The sequence below is a fragment of the Trichosurus vulpecula genome, chromosome 1 (assembly GCF_011100635.1).
Source record: "Trichosurus vulpecula isolate mTriVul1 chromosome 1, mTriVul1.pri, whole genome shotgun sequence".
Lineage (NCBI taxonomy): Eukaryota > Metazoa > Chordata > Mammalia > Diprotodontia > Phalangeridae > Trichosurus > Trichosurus vulpecula.
In genome coordinates, this window is record NC_050573.1 from 22,204,312 (window position 1) to 22,221,370 (window position 17,059).

Below are 17,059 nucleotides of genomic sequence, written 5' to 3' on the forward strand. Positions count from 1 at the left end.
TGAAATGAGAGGCATCAGCTGAGAGAGAATTGCAGGATTGCTGTGAATGAACACACCCAAGTAACTAACAGACAAATATGCCCAACTTTTTAAAAGCAAATATTTTCAAGGGCTTTTTTGTCATTGTTCTAAAGTATTTCTGAAGTCTGCATGGGTAGGATCCTAGAATGCCAGTGCTGGGAAGGACCTTAGAACAGGGAATGTCAGAACTAAAAGGACCCCTAGAACAGAGAATGTCAGAGCTGGGAGGGTCCTTAGAACAGGGAAGGTCAGAGCTGGAAGGGGCCTTAGAACAGGGGATATCACAGCTGGGAGGGTCCTCAGAACAGGGAATGTCAGGGCTGGGAGGATATCCTTAGAACAGGGAATGTCAGAGCTGGAAGGGTCCTTAGAACAGAGAATGATGACCTCAAAGGGGGCCTTTAGAACTTAGGTGTAGAATGTTAGTGCTGTAAGGGAACTTTAGGATCTTCTAGTCCATTCTCCAAATTTATAATGTCAGAAACCAAGGCCCAGAGAGAAGAGACCTGCCTGAGGTCCCCTGGAGCCTGGAAGAGACTGAACCAGACGTGGAGCCCACGTCTCCTGCTGCCCAGGTCCATCTGTTCATTCCACCTGGTGGCCAGTGGTGGGAGTGGGGTGGGGGTGGACATGAGGCCTTTAGGAGGGAAGGAGAGTCAGTTCAAGCCTCATACTTACACCCCACCTTGTCTTGTGTTCTTTGTCTTTGCAGTGTTGACTACATCTTAAACGTCACCAGAGAAATAGACAACTTCTTCCCCGGCCTCTTTGCCTACCACAATATCAGGGTCTACGATGAAGAGACGACGGACCTTCTCGCCCACTGGAATGAGGCGTATCATTTCATAAACAAAGCCAAGTGAGTGAGAGGCATGCCATTGTAGGGAATCCCTAGCTTGGACTTGTCCCTGAATCAACTAATCATTCAACATTTATTAAGCTCCTACTGTGTGCCAGACACTTGGAGGAGTGTGGGCTGTGCTGGGGCATGAACTCAGGGAGAGAAACTACCATGGCCAGTGTTTAGTAAGGGTCTCATCCATGTCAGCCTCAGTCCAGGGTTCAGGAGGCCAAAAATGCCCAAAATGGTCTCTGCCCTTAAGAAGCTTATATTCCATCAGTCCAATATCGAGATCCTGACTGTTGTACGCACTTCTGAGGGTTCTCGAGAGGATCAAAAGAAAGCTTTGCCAAACATGAAAGCACTTTGTAAATCCAAATTATTATTATTATTTTTAATTGAGAGGCAGTGTGGTCAAAAGGGTAGACACTGACCTTGAAGCTTAATTCGCATCTTTGTCAGTCATGCCTTTCGTGAGCCTGGCCAACCTTCAGTGCCCCCGGCAGCTGTGCTCTCACGTTTCAGAGCAAGTATGGGTCTGTTTAATGAAGGAACTTTCCTCCTTCTGGAGTTCCTGATACCTGCTGAAATCACAACTTGTTGTTGGCTTCCCGGGCCATCCTCACTAATCAGAAATGAGGGGGACAGGTCAGAAGGTGAGGGTCCAAGCAGCCCCAGGGACTGGGCGCAAAACTCTGAGACACTTGCAGATTCTTCATTTTCAGTTTGTCTGTTTAGACGTGCAGGAGCAAGGAGAATTCAGGCATTTCCGTTTAACATCGAGATAAACTGAGCCTAGGGAGAGTCCTCTGGTTCATGAAACTCTCCACCCTCATTTGATCAAGGTGGGCACGTTGTACTGTCCGCATTTTAGGGACTGGGACTCCACCAGTGATTCCCTGGTTCTGGGAACTCCTAGGAGTGTCCCTAGGTGGCACTGCAGCGGATAGAGTGCCAGACCTGGAGTCAGGAAGACTCATCTTCCTAAGTTCAAATCCAGCCTCAGGCACTTAGTAGCTACATGACCCTGGACAAGTCACTTCACCCTGTTTGTCTCAGTTTCTTCATCTGTCAAATGAACTGGAGAAAAAAAATGAAAAAACTTCAGTGTCTTTGCCAAGAAAACTCCAAATGGGGTCACAAAGAGTTAGACATGACTGAAGAGCAGCAGCCTTACCACTGAAAGGTTAAGTCACTTGACCAGGCGTTGGAGCCAGTATGAGCCCCAGATAGGACTAGAACCCATGTCTTCCTTATTCTGAGACCCTTTCTCCAAGATACCAAACCCCGGCAGAGGGAGGTACTATTATTATCCCCACTTTTACAGATGCGGAAACTGAGGCAGGCAGGTTAAGTGACTTGCCCAGGGTCACACAGCTAGGTAGATTTGAAATTGGGCCTTCCTGACTCCCAAGTTCAGTGCTCAATGTACTTTGCCAAGCTACCCCCGTGATATAAAAATTCCCTGCTGTCAGAGAGCTCACAGTCTCCAGCAGAGAGGTGGAGGGTTGGTGGTGTGTGATGTCTACACAGCTAAATGAGATGCCTAATAAGAGTGTGTTAGGGGGAGAGAGCGCTAGAAAGATTCAGGGGGAAGTGGCCATATGACTATTTGAAGGCAAAGCTTGGATTCGAACTCAGGTCTGACTCCAGATCTGGCCTGTTTTCTGCTTTACCATACGTGCCCTCAGTGTCTTGGCCCTGGCTCTGACACTTTCTGTTTAACCTTGAGAAAATCATCCCCCCCACCCCCCATTTTTTTCTGTTAAAAAAAGGGAGTGGGTGGCCTCCGAGGTCCCTTCCAATCTCTTCTGTTTCCTAGAGGTATGGCCTTTAGTGGATCGTACAACTTCCGTGAGCCTGCATTTTCTCACTTGTAAAACGGATATAATATTTGTACCCCCCCCATAGGTCAGCTGTGGGGAAAGCTTGTATAAACCTTAAAGCATTATGGAAATAGGCCGAGTTCTTTTCTTCCAGGGACCAGGATATACTGGTCTCTTCTTAGCCCAGCGCCTGGCGCAGATTAGGTTCTTAATAAACGCTAGTTGACTGACCGTACTTGCTCCCTTAAGAGAGACTCTTAAAGACTCGTGGGCTCCAAAGAGCATTGATTTGGGACGTGGAAGTTGACGGGAGGGCGCAGGCACATCTGACGACCCCCTCCTCCCCGGTCGGCCGGCAGAGCAGCCGTGGGTAGTGTAAACAGTCTGGCTGCCAGATCATTACCTTCAGCCCAAATAAAGTTTTCCCATTCCTCATTCCACGTGCTGCCCTCCCTTCCTGTAGCCGAGCCAGCCAACCCGGGAGGATCATTGAGCAAGGCAGATGTCCCTCCCCTCCGTCCCACCTGGCACATCGCTCATGAAATCAGCCCTTTCCCCAGATTCCCAAAGATAGTGAAAAGCCTTCGTTGGTCCCAGGCCATGAGTTCTGGAGGTCAAGGGCTGTTGGACCTGGAAGAAAAAGGCCTGTTTCTAGAACATAGAAACAATAGAAGTCTAGAACTGCAAAAGACCTCACTAGTCCAACCTCCTCCTTTTTACAGAGGAGGAAGCTGAAGGTCAGGGGTCAGTGATGCAGGATCCCAGGTCTCAGGCTGGAAGGGCCCTCACCTTGTCCACCCCCACCCCCCTCCTTTCACAGAGGAAGCAAGGGGAACTAGGAGAGTTTAACTCACCCAGTGTCACACTGGCAGTAAATATCCAGCGAGATTTGAACCCAGGTCCTCTGGCTCCCAAGTCAGGACTCTTTGCGCATTGTGACACAGAATATTAGACCTGGAAATGCTTACTGCTACACTGCCATTTATCACAAGGTTTAGAGCCAGAAAGGGCTTCCTGTTGTTCAGTCATTTCAGTCATGACTTCATTTGTGGTTTTCTTGGGAAAGAACCCAGAGGGTTTTGCCATTTCCTTCTCCAGTGTGTATTCATTTTATAGACGAGGAAACTGAGGCAAACAAGGTAAAGTGACTTGCCCAAGGTCACAGAGCTAATAAGTGTCTGAGGCCGAATTTGAACTCAGGTCTTCCTGGCTCTAGGCCTGGCGCTCTTTGCATTATGGAGCCACCTAGCTGCCCCCAAGAAGGGGTTTGAATATCAACTCTGCCGCCACTCCTTAGACACAACTTTCCATGGCCCTCCCGATGCCTGCAACACTGCTTCCTCCCCTCTGCCTGGCTTCCGCTTTTTCCAACACCCGCTCAGCTGCCACCTCTTACACAAGGATCCTAAACGCTGACCCACACCTCCTCCCCAACTGTTAACGCTCTCTCCCTCTAGAAATTAACCCACAGTCTTTTCTTTCCTCTTCTCTTTCTGATCTGGGCCTGTGATTCTGTAACTGTAAGGTACTCCCAGTGAGGAAATTCCCTTCCCTTACACAGATCAGCACCTGCTCCGAACCTTGCCATCTTAACTGAGCTGCCTGAGGTGGAATTCGAACTCCGGTCTTTCTGACTCCCCTATCCACCGTTGAATCTAGCTGACCCTGCTCAAATCAGTTCACTCATGGCGCAGTGGACAGGGCATAGGAATTGGAATTGGAAAGAACTGAGTTTGAATCCTACCACAGACACTTAAGAGCTGTGTCACCCTGGACAAGCCCTTTTAACTCTATGAACCTCAGTTTCCCCATCTGTACACAATGAGGAGAATCAACTCTATGGCTTTTAAGGTCCCTTTAAACTCTAAAGCTGTGGTCCCGTGAACTGAATTGAATTAGCAGAACCAGGCTTGGGCTGGATCTCCGGAGAGACTTGACCCCAACTGCTGTTTGCTCCCTTTTCTCCCTGGCCCCCGTGCCCATTTCTCACCTGCTTTTCTCCCCTGCCCCACCCCACTCCTCAGATCACAGACTCCCCCATAGGATCTTCTTGGGGGCCGGGGCCTGCCTTGTTGGGAGCTCATCTTCCAGCTGCCTGATTTGAAAGCTGCTTTGGGAGCCCAGACGAGGATTTCCCGTTCCATCCCAGATCCACCAGTCTTAGACCTGCTCTCGCCCTGGCAGAGCCAAAAGCCCAGTCCCTGGGCAGGGCCTAACTTGGCCTAGTTGATGTATTTTTCAGTTTGGGGGATTTCCTTTCATGGGTGTGTTCGGACGGTTCTGTAAACATCTAGACCTGGCAGGCGGGGGTGAGAGGGTGAAGAGGTTGGGGGGGGGGGGGCCTGATGAAAAGAAAACCTCAATGTTTTTCAAAAGCTCTTGCCCTTGCTTCTTTCTGCTCACCTGGCCCCGGCCTCCCCTTCCTCCCCAGGAAGAACCATTCCAAATGCCTGGTGCACTGTAAGATGGGCGTCAGCCGCTCGGCCTCGACGGTCATCGCCTACGCCATGAAGGAATTTGGCTGGCCCCTGGAGAAGGCCTTCAACTATGTGAAACAAAAACGAAGCATCGCCCGGCCCAACGCAGGCTTCATGCGGCAGTTGTCTGAGTATGAAGGCATCCTGGATGCCAGGTGAGGGCATAGCCCCCTGGAGATGGACAGCAGCGAGGGGAGGGGAGCTGGAAAGAGCTGGGTTTGAATCCACCGCCAGTACTCACCAGCAGGCTCTCTGAGCCTCAGCTGCCACATCTGTGAAATGAGAGCGACTCTGCCTAGAACCATCCTTCTAGGGTAGATGTGAGGATGTCATGAGAAAATGTGTACAAAGTGCTTGGCAAAGCTAAAAGAAACAGCTCTATAGAAATGTCAGCTGTTATTGTCGTACTGGGAGTGGGTTGGATTTAATGATCTTTGAGGTCCTTCCAGTTACATAGCCTACCCTGCAAACACAGAGCATCTTAGATCTGGAGCTGGAGAGGGCCTCAGGGGTCGATGAGTCCACTCTTGCATTTTACAGCTGGAGAAATTGAGGTCTGAGTCCCCTTTCCCCCTGGATGGCCACCTCCTCTGGGAACTAATTTGAGAGGAATTCATTAACAGCCCAGGGTTTGAGTCTCTGCCCTGCCCCTTGGGGCCTGGGTGACTTCCCCCTCTCTGACCTTCAGGATCCTCTGGTGTAAGATGAGGGTATGGTTCCACCCCCTACATCTGCCCCATCCTCATCTCCTTAAAAGGGAGGAGTTAAGGGTGGTACCCTATGGGGCGCTGACCCCACGCCCAGTCCCGTGTTCACTGTGCTCCTGGGAGACCAGGGATGCTGTGGCCGAGTTGGACCAGGGACAGAGACTATCTCTGGCCATCACGGGAATGTTTTTCCTTTGTATCCCCAGTGCCTGGGACAGTGTCTGGCATAAAGTAAATGCTTAACAAGTGCTTGTTGCAGGGATCAATCCAGTGTATGCGTGGCATATAGGACAAGCCAACTAGCATTTATAAATACTGGCAATACCAAGAAAGAAAATACTAGGTCCTGCCTTCCGGGAGCTTACAGCCTATATACAAACAGCTCTGTACAATCAAGAAATGCCCAGGCCAAACTGGGGATAGTCAACAAAGGGAAGGCGCTGGTGTTCTAGGCGCTCCTTGATCACAGGTTGGGTGATGGAACCACCATGACCCAGTTCCATGCATGGGACCAGATGAAGGCCAGCTCCTTCCTAGTTCTGCTCCATTCACTCCCTCCCCCTCTTGACTTATAACAGTCATGCTCTTTGTAAAGCCCTAGCAGGGGCAACTTTGGACAACTTAGCTCCTTTCGGGGGGTCTGGGTTTTCCCATCCGTAAGATGGGGGTTGGGGTGGATTAGATGGTCTCTGAGTGGTCTCTTCCCTCTCAGAATCCCACGGCCCATTGTTTTAGAAGCCAAGCTCAGAGGAACACCGCCAGGAAACCAGACTCCAGAGCATGGTCCTCTGGGTCCAGATTTCGTATTGGAAAGGGCATTTATTTGAGGGCATGTTTTCTGTCCCATGGTTTTACAGATGAGAAGTCTAAGGCTCAGAGAGGGATCACAGATTTAAAATTGGAACAGACATTTCAGGTCATCCGGTCCTTCCCCTTCCTACTGAATGTGTTGTCTTTCCTCATTAGATTATAAGCTCCTTGAGGGCAGCACTGTCTTTCTTATTGGTATCCACTGGGCTTACCACAGTGCCTGGCACCTGGTAGGTGCTTAATAAATGTGTGTTAAATTGAATTGAAGATTGAGGAAGTAAGGCCCAGGGAGGGGAAGGATCTCACCCAGGCCTGCTAAATGTGTAATAAATGCCAGACCTAGGCTTTGAAAGGAAGTTTGGATTCCAAATGCAAGGCTCTCTCCATGGACCCATCAGCCTTCTTGGGCTACCTATGACTAGCACTGAACCTTTCATTGTTACCAGGACCTCTAGCATTTTTATAAGACAATCAGGGTTAAACAACTCGCCCAGGATAATAGTAGGTAGATAGTAAGTGTCTGAGGTCACATTTGAACTCAGGTCTTCCTGACTTCAAGGCCAGTGCTCTGTCTGCTGCGCCACCTGGCTGCCCCAGGACTTAATTTTCAAACTCATAATGCCAGAGATCATTACAGTAACCTCCAAAGGGGGTCAGGTCAAGAGATAGTTTATGATGGTTTCAGATGGGGAAACTGGGACACAGAAGTTAAGTGACTTGACTGAAGTCCAGTGGTCAGCGGCAAGACTAGAGTCACACCTTCCTGTGCCTGTCCCGATGAGTGAGGAAGCTGGGGCCCATCCTCTGATTATTTCACCATCCTGGGCCTACACCCTGAAGGAGGAACTTGGCTCCTGCCTAACTTGAGAGCCCGGCCCTTAATTCTGGGGGCTCTCAGGACCTGTCAGGGGCCTGTTCCTGACTCTTATCCCTAATGAAACTTGTTAGCAGTGTAGACTTTTTGTAAAGTTTCAGTACTGGAAGAGTCCTTAGAAAAAAATGTCAGCACTGGAGCTAGCCTCAGAACAGGGGATGTCAGAGCTGGGAGGGGCCTCAGAGCAGGGGATGTCAGGGGTGGGAGGGGCCTGAGAACAGGGGGTGTCAGAGCTGGGAGGGGCCTCAGAGCAGGGGATGTCAGGGGTGGGAGGGCCCTTAGAACAGGGGATGTCAGAGCTGGGAGGGGCCTTAGAACAGGGGATGTCAGAGCTGGGAGGGGCCTTAGAACAGGGGATGTCAGAGCTGGGAGGGGCCTGAGAACAGGGGATGTCAGAGCTGGGAGGGGCCTTAGAACAGGGATGTCAGAGCTGGGAGGGGCCTTAGAACAGGAAATGTCAGAGCTGGGAGAGGCCTGAGAACAGGGGATGTCAGAGCTGGGAGAGGCCTGAGAACAGGGGATGTCAGAGCTGGGAGGGGCCTGAGAACAGGGGATGTCAGGGGTGGGAGGGCCCTTAGAACAGGAAATGTCAGCTGGGAGGGGCCTCAGAGCAGGGGATGTCAGAGCTGGGAGGGGCCTGAGAACAGGGGATGTCAGAGCTGGGAGAGGCCTGAGAACAGGGGATGTCAGAGCTGGGAGGGGCCTGAGAACAGGGGATGTCAGAGCTGGGAGGGGCCTGAGAACAGGGGATGTCAGAGCTGGGAGGGGCCTTAGAACAGGGGATGTCAGGGGTGGGAGGGCCCTTAGAACAGGGGATGTCAGGGGTGGGAGGCAACAGAACAGGGAATGTTAGATCTGGAAGGGACCGTAGAACTTAGAACATGAAGGCTCAGAGAAACTCTAGATAGTCAATTGTCAGGTCTAAGAAGGTCCTTAGAAGAGAAAGTTAAAGGCAGATAGGACCTTCAAAAGGATCATCTAGGCCAGTCCCCTCCTTTTCAGCATGAGGGAACTAAGGTGCAGGGGAGATGGCAACCCAATGAGTGATAATGAAGGGATGGGAGCTCAGCGTCTTGCACCCCAGGACCGAGGTTCCAGGCTGACCACCCTCTGTCTTTTCTTCCCACAGCAAACAGCGCCATAACAAGCTATGGAGGCAGCAGACGGAGCACAGCCTCCCGCAGGGGGCTGATGACCCTCCCGGCCCCGGGGCCTTTCTGATGGAGAGCTTGGATGCAGACCTGGAGGCCCGGCTGGTCACCCTGGACAGCCCCAAGCAGCCTGGGCCCCTGGACAGTCAGGCCCCGGGAAGCCCATCTTTCCCCTACTGCTTCCGCCAGCTCTCAGACCCCCTCCCCAATTCCTCAGGTAACGGGGGCGACTTAATCCAGCTGGAGGATTTGGAGAGAGATGCTCTGCTGGGAGGAGAGGCGGTGCCGGAACCAGCCAGACATCCCCGGAAAGGGTCCGGTTTATGTGACAAGGAGGTCAGGAAGAGGCTGGAGTTTGGGGTCCCCAGGGCATCGAGCGGCCCCCTGGCCCACGTGGAGGAGATGGAGAGGGACGAGAGCCCGGGGGCTGAGAGGCGGGCCCGGCCCCTGAGCCAGCCGCTGGAAAACCGTCTCCACCTCAAAGAGAACGCAAACAACAACAACAGCAAAAGGACATGCCCCGAAGATTTTGAGGTACACTAGGGAAGGGGGGGCAGTGCTGCCTTCCCCTCCCCCTCCATGCATCTCTCTTCCAGCTCTGACACTTTGTGTGACCTTGGCCAAGTCACATCCCCACTGGAGAGGTAGCGTGGTGTGGGAGATGGCGTTGGAACTAGAATCATGAAGCCCTGGGTTCAAATCCTCCCTCAGACACTTAGTGGCTGTGTGACCCTGGGTTGATCACTTCACATCTCTTTCTTTGTAACATGAGGCGCTCTCAGGGCCTTTCCAGCCCTAAGTCTATGATCCTGTGCTCCCTCCTCAGTAGAAAGAGATGATTGGCCTTCGGTGATCTCCAGGGGCTATCCCTCATTTCCCTAATAGGTCCCATTTCTGAAGCTGTGGACGGTTTTGCCAAGTGCTTGCCCCCACCAAGGCATCGCAATGGGAGTCAGTGAATCAGCTAGGATTTATGGAGTCCCTGCTGCGTACCAGGCACGGTGCTAAGCACTACATTTGGAAAGGAATGAGGCTCCTCGACTAATTAGCTGTGTGACCTTGAGCAGATGATGGACTTCTCTGGGATGACAGCCCTCACATTCCTTACCGCATCAGGCTGCCTGGTGCACATTCACAGCGGCAGTATTAAGAGCTAGCATTTCTTTACCACTTTGAGGTTCACAAAGTGCTTCACAAATAATGATCTCATTGGATTTCCCCCTCGGGAGGCAGATGCTATTACTATCATCCCCATTTTACAGAGAGGGAAACTGAGGCAGGCAGCGGTGAAGTGACTTGTCTGGGGTCACACAGCTAGTGTCTGGGGATGGATTTGAACTCAGGCCTTCCAGACTCCAGATCTGTGATCTATTCAGATGAGTCGGGGCATGGGGGAAAGAAGAGTATAACAGCCCCTGGACTCTTACTTCTAGCACCGAGTGCCCAGCTTCACCACCCACTGACATCTGAAACTCAACCAATCTCAAGCAGGACTCATTATCTTTCCCCCTAAACTGTCCCATCCTCCCACCTTCCCTATGACTGTCGAAGGTAGCACCTCCATGTGCTCCAGGCTCAAAATCTGAGGGTCAGCCTTGAGCCCTCCCCCTCTCTCACCTCCTCGCCTTCTCTAAACCTCCTCCCCATAGACAATCAGCGGCTGAATCTTACTGATTCCATCTTCCTAACATCTCCTGAATATGCCCCCTCCTCTCCTCTGACACTGCCCCCATTCCACTGCAGGGCCTCATCACCTCCCACCGGGATCACTGTAGACCCTCATCACCTCCCACCAGGATCACTGTAGACCCTCATCACCTCCCACCGGGATCACTGTAGACCCTCATCACTTCCTACTGGGATCACTGTAGATCCTCATCACCTCCCACCCAGACCACTGCAGGCCCTCATCACCTCCCTAGGGCACTGCAGCAGCTGCTGGGGGGCCCGTGCACCTGCCTCAGGTCTCTTCCTGCACCAATCCATCCTCCACTCAGGCATTAAAGGGACTTTCCTAAGGCTCACTACCCCCCAACTCCATAAACACCAGGGGCTCCCTATCTCCTCCAGAATGTTTGGCCTTCAAAGCCCTTCCTGACCCAGCCCCCTTCTTTTCCAGCCCTCTCACACCTCACTCCCCAGCACATTCTCTTCCATCCACTGACACCAGCCTCCTGACTATTCTTTAAACAAGACCACCCATCTGTCCCTCAGCTCTCTGGTCATTTTCCTTTTTCTTTCTTTCTTTTTTTTTTTTTTGAGGGGGGAAGACAGGGCAATTGGGGTTAAGTGACTTGCCCAAGGTCACACAGCTAGTAAGTGTGTCAAGTGTCTGGGGCCGAATTTGAACTCAGGTCCTCCTGACTCCAGGGCCAGTGCTCTGCTCACTGCGCCACCTAGCTGTCCCTCTCTGGTCATTTTCTCCGGCTGTCCCCCATGCCCGTGATACACTGTCTTCTCATTTCCACTCCTAGCTTCTTTTAAGTCCCAACTCAACTCTCACCTTCTACAGGAAGATCCCCTTTCCCTTAATTCAGTACTAATAACTGTGCTACCTGGCTGCCTTCAACAGCCTTGCGAGGTGGGTACTGATATTATCCCCATCTTACAGAACGTGAAAACTGAGGATCACATAAGTTGGGTGACTTGCCTGCTGTCACACAGCTGCTAAGTGACTGGAGCAAGATTTGAACTCAGGTTTCATAGGCTCATAGGCCTAGAGCTGGAAAGGACCTCTGAGCTGTCTGTCAGCTGAGGCAAAGAAGCTGTTCGATCCTGGATCTAAAGTTTAAAGGAACCTCTAAGGACATCTAGGTCATCTTTCTCTTTTTACGTTTGAGAAAACTGAGGCACAGAGTGGTTAACTGACTTATCCTGGGTACCTGATTAGTATGCATCTGAGGTGGGATCTGAACCCAGGCCCTGTGACCCCAGAACCACCCCCTCTGGCTTTAGGTTCAATCCTCTATCCAATGGACCTAGTTTTCTCCTTAGAAAATAAAATAAGGCATTTGGCCTAGAGCAGCAGAAAGCCTGGCATATGTGGAGCCAGAGGACCTAAGTTTATATCCTGGCTTTGGACCTTACCCCCATACAACCCTGAACAAGTCACATCATCCCTTTTGACTCGATTTCTCTCATCTGCAAAATGGGATTGGACTAAGTGATCTCTAAGGTCCCTTTTGACTTCAAAACTACCATTCTGGGATCTGTCAGATCTTGGAGAGAATCTTCAAAATTAACGAGTCCAATCTCCCATTTTCCATTTGGAGAAACTGAAGCCTTAGGAGACTAAGTTATACAGCTAATAAGTAGCAAAGGTGGGTTTTGAACCTAGTCCTTGGACTCCAAATCCCTCCCACTTTCTTTGCACTGTCTCACACTGATCTGGGCCTCATAACAACCTCGTGAGGGAGGTACCACAGGTATTACTGTCCCCATTTTATAGATGGTAAAGCAGAGGCTTAAGGTCACACAATTAGTAAAGGTCAGGAGGCAGAATTCAAACTCCGGTCTTCCAGTCTCCAGTCCAGCCCACTGGCCAGGCTGCCTCTCTGACATGAGAATTTCCCGCCTTTCCTTCCATTTTGAGGAATGTACATATTTGTTCTTTATTCGGATGTTCCCGTCTCACTGCGTTTTATTTTCTTCTAGCATGATGCCATATTTGGAATCCTGAACAAAGTGAAGCCTTCTTACCAGTCCTGCACCGACTGCATGTACTCCACCCCCAGGGCAGCACCAGAGACTTTTGGGGAACAGTGTGAGAAACTCAGCTCCCCCGCCATCTGTACCCAGCCCTCCCTTCTGCCACATCTTACACCTTCCCCAGTGGACCCAACACCCAGCAAGTCCCGGCTTCTGGAGAGACCCTCCCCGGGTCCTGGAGAGAGCTCCCCAGCCCTGCTCCCAGCCTCCTTTGGCAGGCTGGATGCCAGCAGCAGCAGGTCTGCCGAAGAGCCCCCAGGCAGCCTCTCAGACCCTCCCAAGGAATCTCAGAAAGTCCTGGCAAAGTCACTAGGCCTCCTGAAGAACTCTCACTGTGAAAAGAGCCTCCCTAGCCTGGAGGCAGTCAAGGAAGACCCAGCCTCCAAAAAGGATGCCAAGGCCACCAAGGACCTGAGGCTTCTCTTGTTCAGTAAAGAGCTGGCCAAGCCCGCAGCCAGCAGCTACCTGATGCAGCACCAGGAATCCATCGTCCAGCTACAGAGAGCGGGCTTGGTCCGGAAGCACACCAAAGAGTTGGAGCGCCTGAAGGGGATCCCCGCTGAGGCCGCATCCCCACCCCGAGACAGCCCCACCTGCAGCAGGCTGGAAGCCAGCATCCCCGAGGAATGCCAAGAGCTGGTTCCCCTCCAAGGTGGGGCGTGCCCCTTAACATCCCTTCCTGCCCCTGGTGAAGCTGGGGGTGACTCTGAGAAACTGGAGGCTGCCCTCCCTCTAGAAGGGGCCTCCCAGAAGAGCTCCGGGCCCTCCTTCCTCTGCCGGCTGGACCACACCAGCAGCTTCTCAAAAGACTTCCTCAAGACCATCTGCTACACTCCCACGTCCTCTTCCATGAGCTCCAATCTGACCCGAAGCTCCAGCAGCGACAGCATACACAGTGTACGAGGGAAGCCGGGCCTGGTGAAGCAGCGGACCCAGGAGATCGAAACTCGCCTCCGGCTGGCCGGCTTGACCGTCTCCTCCCCACTGAAACGCTCCCACTCCCTGGCCAAGCTCGGGAGCCTCAATTTCTCCTCAGAGGATCTGTCCAGCGAGGCAGACGTGTCAACCATTGTGGACTCCCAGGATGCCAAGCTAAGCGAGTCTTCCTTGTCACAGGAGCCCCATTCAGCCCCTAGGAACCCACCCATGACCTTGAAATTGTCAGGGAAGCCATCCCCAGGAAACTTGACAAGTGCCCTGTGGATGGGCAGAAGTTGACCCGGACTTTCATTGGCCCCCCCTCCCCACCGCCTCCGACTCATATTTTCACATGTTCTCCCTATTTCTTGTGGTCAGCTCCTGACATCTCAGTTTATCATCTAAAACTGAAATTATTTTAAGATTCCCTCCTCCTCTCTCAGGCCATAGCTGAAGGGGTTCGTGGGTGGGAAATCAATAGCAAAATATATAGCACAAGAAAACAGTAGACACTGAATGGTCTGGAAGATCCAGGAATTTCCTACAGGTCACACAACTGAAACACCCAGGCTGTCCATTTCCAGAATAATGGTATTGGAGAAGCAAATCCCTCATCAGTACCCTACTGGGTTCCAGAGCCTGCTGAAAATGCAAAGTAATTGTGGTGATCCCATCATGGTGATCCCATCATGGCGGCCACAAGAGCCCCACCTCATTTGAGCTCTTGTGGAAAGACTCTTCTAGGGCTATATCAATTCTACCTCTGTTCTGGCAGGGTTTTGTTATTTCGTTTTTTGTTTCATTTTGAGTTTTTGTTCTTGTTTGAAAAACAAAGAAACAAAAACAAAATTCTCGTAACCACCCAAGGCTCGTTCCTGAGAATGACCACATCAGAAGGGACTTTTCCAAAACAAACAAAAAGTGGCTTTTCTGGTACCCCAGATCAAGTTAGAGACAGAACCTCTAACAGTGTTTCAGAGTAGTGGTGATGGAAGTCAAGGGAAGATGTGAAAATGCTGGGGTCCCTGGGCATTGCCCAGGTTGATTGGCCAGGATTTGAGCCCATCTAGGAGCAGCATCTGGATTGTAGGTTGTGTTTTTGGAAGGGTGGTAGGCTGGGGGATGGGTGCCACCTTCTAACACTGTCACCATCGGCTGCCCAGGCTTGAGCTCCATCATGGGGGGGCTTGGAGGTGAAGGATCCCACCATCTGGTCTCTCCTGAATTCTCTTCTTATACTGATCTGAATGTCCTAGAATTTCATGTTTTGAAAACTATGGTGTCTCTGGATCGGGGGGCCTGTGGACAGGTAAATCCTAGGTTTTCTCAATCTTCCTGCTGTGGTTTCTTCATAGAAACCTTAAGGAAATAACACCCTCAGGAAAAGGGCCAGCCCTCCCCACTGTACCCTGTACACCCTCTATGAGGGTTTCCATCCTTCCTCATAGATTTGCTAGGGTAGTAAGGACAGAGGAAAGGGGACAAGCATTTATTAAGCACCTACTGTCTACCAGGCACTGAGCTAAGTGCATTACGAATATTATCTCACAATCTGTCTTGATATCACCAGGTCTTTGGGGGCACCCAGAATTCCCTTCTGCTTGCCTTGGGCCATTTCTTTACCAACACCCAACTGCTCAGGGTCAGCAGATCACACTGACTTCCCATATCAGGAGGAGATGGAGGTAATTATGGGGCCTTTATTTGTTTTTTAGGTGGGTCATTTCTGAATTTCATAAGGTCTCCTCCTGGGTCATCTGGGAACAGATTCTCTGAGACAAGGAAGCAGTTCCTTGAAGAACCTCTGAGATGTTTACCCATGTTCCCTATCAACCACAAAAGGACTCCTTGTAGAATGAGGAGGTAGAATTACCTCTGGTTCGGAGGTCCCTTGGGCTCTGACATGCAGGTCCTTCCAGATCCAGGGTCTGTGCTTTGCCAGCCCCAAATCTGCACTCCTGTGACTCCAAGGTCCCTGGTAATGAAGGGTATAGGGAGTGGATAGTAAATCTTGCATCAAATGACTTCCCAAAGTGGTACAGGGGCAGGTTTGGGATCAGAAACCAGGTCCTCAGACTAATTCACTTTCCCACTGAAGCATGGTCCAGCATTACAGGACTCTGATTGTAAAGCCCCTCCCAGCTCTGACATACCCTGTCCTAAGCCACCTCCCAGCTCTGACATCCCCTGTTCTAGGTCCCCTCCCATCCCTGACATTCCCTGCTGTAAGGCCCCTCTCAGCCCAGACATCACCTGTTCTAAGGCGCTTCCCAGATAGACATTTTGTGGGTTCTAAGGTCACTCCCAGCTCTGCCTTCCCTGTTCTAAAGGCCCCTCCCAGCTCTGACATTCTCTAATGGTCTTTCTAGCTCCAACTTTCTATGTTCTGTGATTCTAAATTCTTCCCTACTGCTCAGTTCTAACACTGTTCTTTTCTTTTTCCTCTCTGCTTCATCCCACTGAAAATGAAGGAAGAGCCATTGCTGAGATGCTGGGATGTGGTTCAGGATTGGCACTGGGGGCAGGAGCATAGATTAAAATGAAATGACTTCAGGCCCAAGGTCCAAGGAATTATGGACAGAGCAGGGATGCTTTTTAACAATCAAATCTCTTGAGGAAAGTAGGCTCCAGGCTTGAGTCTGAGGAAGGAAGGTGGCCAATGATGGTCAGAGAAGCACCCCCTTAAGAAACCTTGAGGTAGGGCTTCCCCGGTGGGTCATGGCACTTAAACTGCTCAGCCCAGCCCTGCCCACCGCCCTATGAAGAAAGCACGTCACTGCAGAAAGAACGCCTGGGCCCTTTCCCTGCTCCCCCTGGCCAGGGCCTCCCCCTCGGCAAACTTTTCACCCATCATCTTGTCTTTGAGTTGAACAGGTCACAGGGTGGATAAAGGGAGGTGCATTGGAGTTTTTCCATAACGACATTTTTGCCCTGGGCCAGGAGAATGGAGGGCCAAGGAAATGGAAGGAGTGGGCTGGGGGAGCCCTCACCCCAAAGGCACCTGCTCCAGCTTGGGAGCCTGCCATTGCCGGCTTCTCCACCCAGCCCTGCGATGCATAGGATTACAAAAGAGGCCAATTTTATTTCAATGTGGTGATAAAAATATTTTCAGAAACAAGTTCACACCCGCAATTAAAAACCCCTGAACTAGAGAGATGATCTTAGGAGAGTGAAAAGAACACTGGATTTTGGAGTGAGAGGCCAAGAGTGCCAGTCTCTGTTCTGCTCTTTACTCCCCATCTGTGTGGTTTGTCCTTCATTCTTGAAGAGGACCATGACGTCAGGAAGGTGATGCCATGACTTTCTAGTAAATTGGATTTAAGTGAGGCAGGGCTGTGCAAGGTTACCAGACTCACTTTCTCCTCCGGAGCCGTCTGGGTCCAGTGGCCTGATATTCGTCAGGACTACTGGACATGGCCCAGCTTTCTCCCTGTATGACCTTGAGCAAGTCCACCTTAGCTGCAGAATGAAGACGTTTCACTAGATATTTTCCAAAGTCCCTTCTAGCCCTTACTACCTAATCCTCCACCCCTTCCAAAACACCACGATTCTAACTTTCTGCTTGTATTATTCTTTCTTTTTTTGTTTCTGTCATGCCCGACTCTTCGTGACCCCATTTGGGGTTTTCTGGACAAAGATACAGTAGTTTGCCATCTTCTTCTCTAGCTCATTTTACAGATGAGAAAACTAAGGCAAACAGGGTGAAGTGGCTTGTCCAGGGTTACA

The 17,059-nt window shown here is 51.1% G+C and overlaps 1 protein-coding gene across 1 annotated transcript in view; it reads left to right on the plus strand.

The window, feature by feature from the left end:
* SSH1 (slingshot protein phosphatase 1) overlaps nucleotides 1-16,650 on the plus strand; it is a 101,050-nt gene extending 84,400 nt beyond the window's left edge. Inside the window, exons 12-15 of the mRNA XM_036738382.1 lie at nucleotides 734-880; nucleotides 5,120-5,320; nucleotides 8,686-9,241; nucleotides 12,362-16,650. Coding sequence (XP_036594277.1) covers nucleotides 734-880; nucleotides 5,120-5,320; nucleotides 8,686-9,241; nucleotides 12,362-13,633 — 2,176 coding nt within the window. The 3' untranslated portion in view covers nucleotides 13,634-16,650. The remainder of the gene's footprint in view (nucleotides 1-733; nucleotides 881-5,119; nucleotides 5,321-8,685; nucleotides 9,242-12,361) is intronic.
* Nucleotides 16,651-17,059: the final 409 nt, after the last annotated feature.